Here is a 2,079-nt window from a genome sequence, read left to right as displayed (position 1 = left end):
CAGTCTCACCTCCACTTCTCCCAAAAGTATACATTTGGCCTTTGAAATCCTCCATGGCAAAGGATGAGAATATGACCCCACTCTGTAGACAGGTCAATGGGATTGCTTCACTCTTCCCCTCAAAAGCACGGACGCCTCTTTGGTAAGATTTGCTTCTCCAGCTGTGTCAGATTGCGCCCTGGTGAAGTTGGGTTTGTAGGCTTAACTGATGGTAAAGCTTAATGAACTACCAATTGTTGTTTGGTTTTGGTTTTGGTTTTTTACATATTTAGTGCTAATTCAGTAACTGCATTTATCAATGGCAATTCCAAATTTGTATTTCTGCAATAAAATGCATTATTTGTGAATCTGTGATCATGACAGTTCTGACTGAATGTGACAAGGTTTACAGTGCTGAAGGTTATAATCAGAAATTAAGACCAGCCACACCCAGGCCCTTTGATCTCTGAGGACCAGCAGGAACACAAGGGACTTTATCTTCTGCCAAACTATGCTCTTAAGGTAACAGAAAAATATGCAAAACTGATACATGGGCTGGATGCAAAAGGGCAATAATGACACTGCAAACCTGCCACTAATGCTTTGGCATTTACTGATTGAAATGTGCTTTTCCGGGTGTTCATTCCCTCATTCTGATTTTCAGCAACCCCAGTCTGGAAACGACACTGTTAAGGATTCTGCCCTGTCTGAAGTGCAAGTTTTGCATGACACAGGAACTGTAACTAAAGCTGGAGCCCATGCAAAAGGTTGACCCTTCACTGTAGTAAACAAGTCCCTTAATCTGTAAGGCAAAGCTCCAGGCAGTGTAGATGATACTTCCCTCTCCCCCATCTAAGTTAAGGACACTGCATTCAAATTCTTTGAACTAAAATACTTTGAGTTAAATGATTCATTCTCCATGTAGTTTAGTTTAGATAATTTTTAAACTGAATTATTGTCAATAACAACTTCATTTTGACCTGGTGCATGGGCTGGATGCAAAAGGGCAATAATGACACTGCAAACCTGCCACTAACGCTTTGGCATTTACTGATTGAAATGACTGAACTAAACAACAGGTTTCTATCTGTTTTAGTTGACATTTCTTGCTGCTGGTCACGTGTAAGATGATGAGCTGTATCACAGTCTGGCAGTGGGTGATAAGCGGTTGATGTGTGAACATGCTGATCCCTGTTACTCTCCAGGGGTGGTCACTGACACACAAACAATACAGGAATGGCCGTGGGGTGCACAGAAGGGTGCAGAGCCCACTTCCCACACCAGCCCTGAGTGTCCTCTCTGCCCCACTTCCTGCAAGAACAGGATTGCCCCGCCCTGAGTGATTCTCTCCTGCTCTGCTTTTCCTTGTAGATGAGATCAGCTCTTCCCAGTGGAGTCTGGATCAGTAAAACACCCAGGGAAGTGCGTTTTGTGCTGGATCAGTGGAACAGTGAAAGGAGGAAGGAGTGGGGGAGAAAACTCATTTTGAACAGACTGCAACCCCTATTCTCCTTCCCCATGTGCTGCCAACAGGGAGGAGGAGGAGAAGCTGGAAATGACAGAGTGGAGTTGAGCCTGGGATGAATGGGGCAGCTGCAAGCATTCTAGTTTTGTGCTTGTTCCTCATCATCCTATTCTCTTTTCAATAATCAATAAATTCAGTTCATTTTCCCCAGTTCAAGTCAGTTTTCTCCATGAGAGTAATTGGGGAGTGATCTTGGCCCATGAGCTTTTCCATCGCATTTTTCAGCCCTGACCTGGGTGGGGGGTTGGCAGCTGCCCAAGGTCAACCCTCCACAGCAGATCCTCTAAACATGAAATAGTTCCATCATCAACAGAGTAGAACCTGAACTGGTCGTTTCTCTCACCAGCTCAGGTCCTGAGGTAGATCTTCATCTGCACACATCTCCCCACTGAAAGGCCTTGAAGGACAGGCACTACCACACCTCCCTTCTCTTCCTGCTGTTGCTTGTGCACTTCATCCCATAACATGACAGTCCCAGTTGATTTCACAACAAGATCCTGGTAGACCCATCTGATTCCCTACATCCCATGCAACATCATCCCTCACAACCTCACATACCACAACACTCAGCAGGC

At 45.1% G+C, this 2,079-nt stretch overlaps 1 protein-coding gene across 1 annotated transcript in view; it reads left to right on the top strand.

The window, feature by feature from the left end:
* LOC114065048 (taste receptor type 2 member 40-like) overlaps window positions 1-596 on the top strand; it is a 2,626-nt gene extending 2,030 nt beyond the window's left edge. Inside the window, exon 2 of the mRNA XM_027898632.1 lies at window positions 581-596. Within this exon, the coding sequence (XP_027754433.1) occupies window positions 581-596 (16 nt within the window). The remainder of the gene's footprint in view (window positions 1-580) is intronic.
* The last annotated feature ends 1,483 nt before the right edge of the window (window positions 597-2,079 follow it).

The sequence above is a fragment of the Empidonax traillii genome, unplaced genomic scaffold (genome assembly GCF_003031625.1).
Source record: "Empidonax traillii isolate 1590-97213 ecotype Southwest subspecies unplaced genomic scaffold, ASM303162v1 scaffold609:size479882, whole genome shotgun sequence".
Classification (NCBI taxonomy): Eukaryota; Metazoa; Chordata; class Aves; order Passeriformes; family Tyrannidae; genus Empidonax; species Empidonax traillii.
The sequence above is the reverse complement of the archived record's forward strand: the minus strand, read 5'-3'. Positions and strand labels throughout refer to the sequence as shown.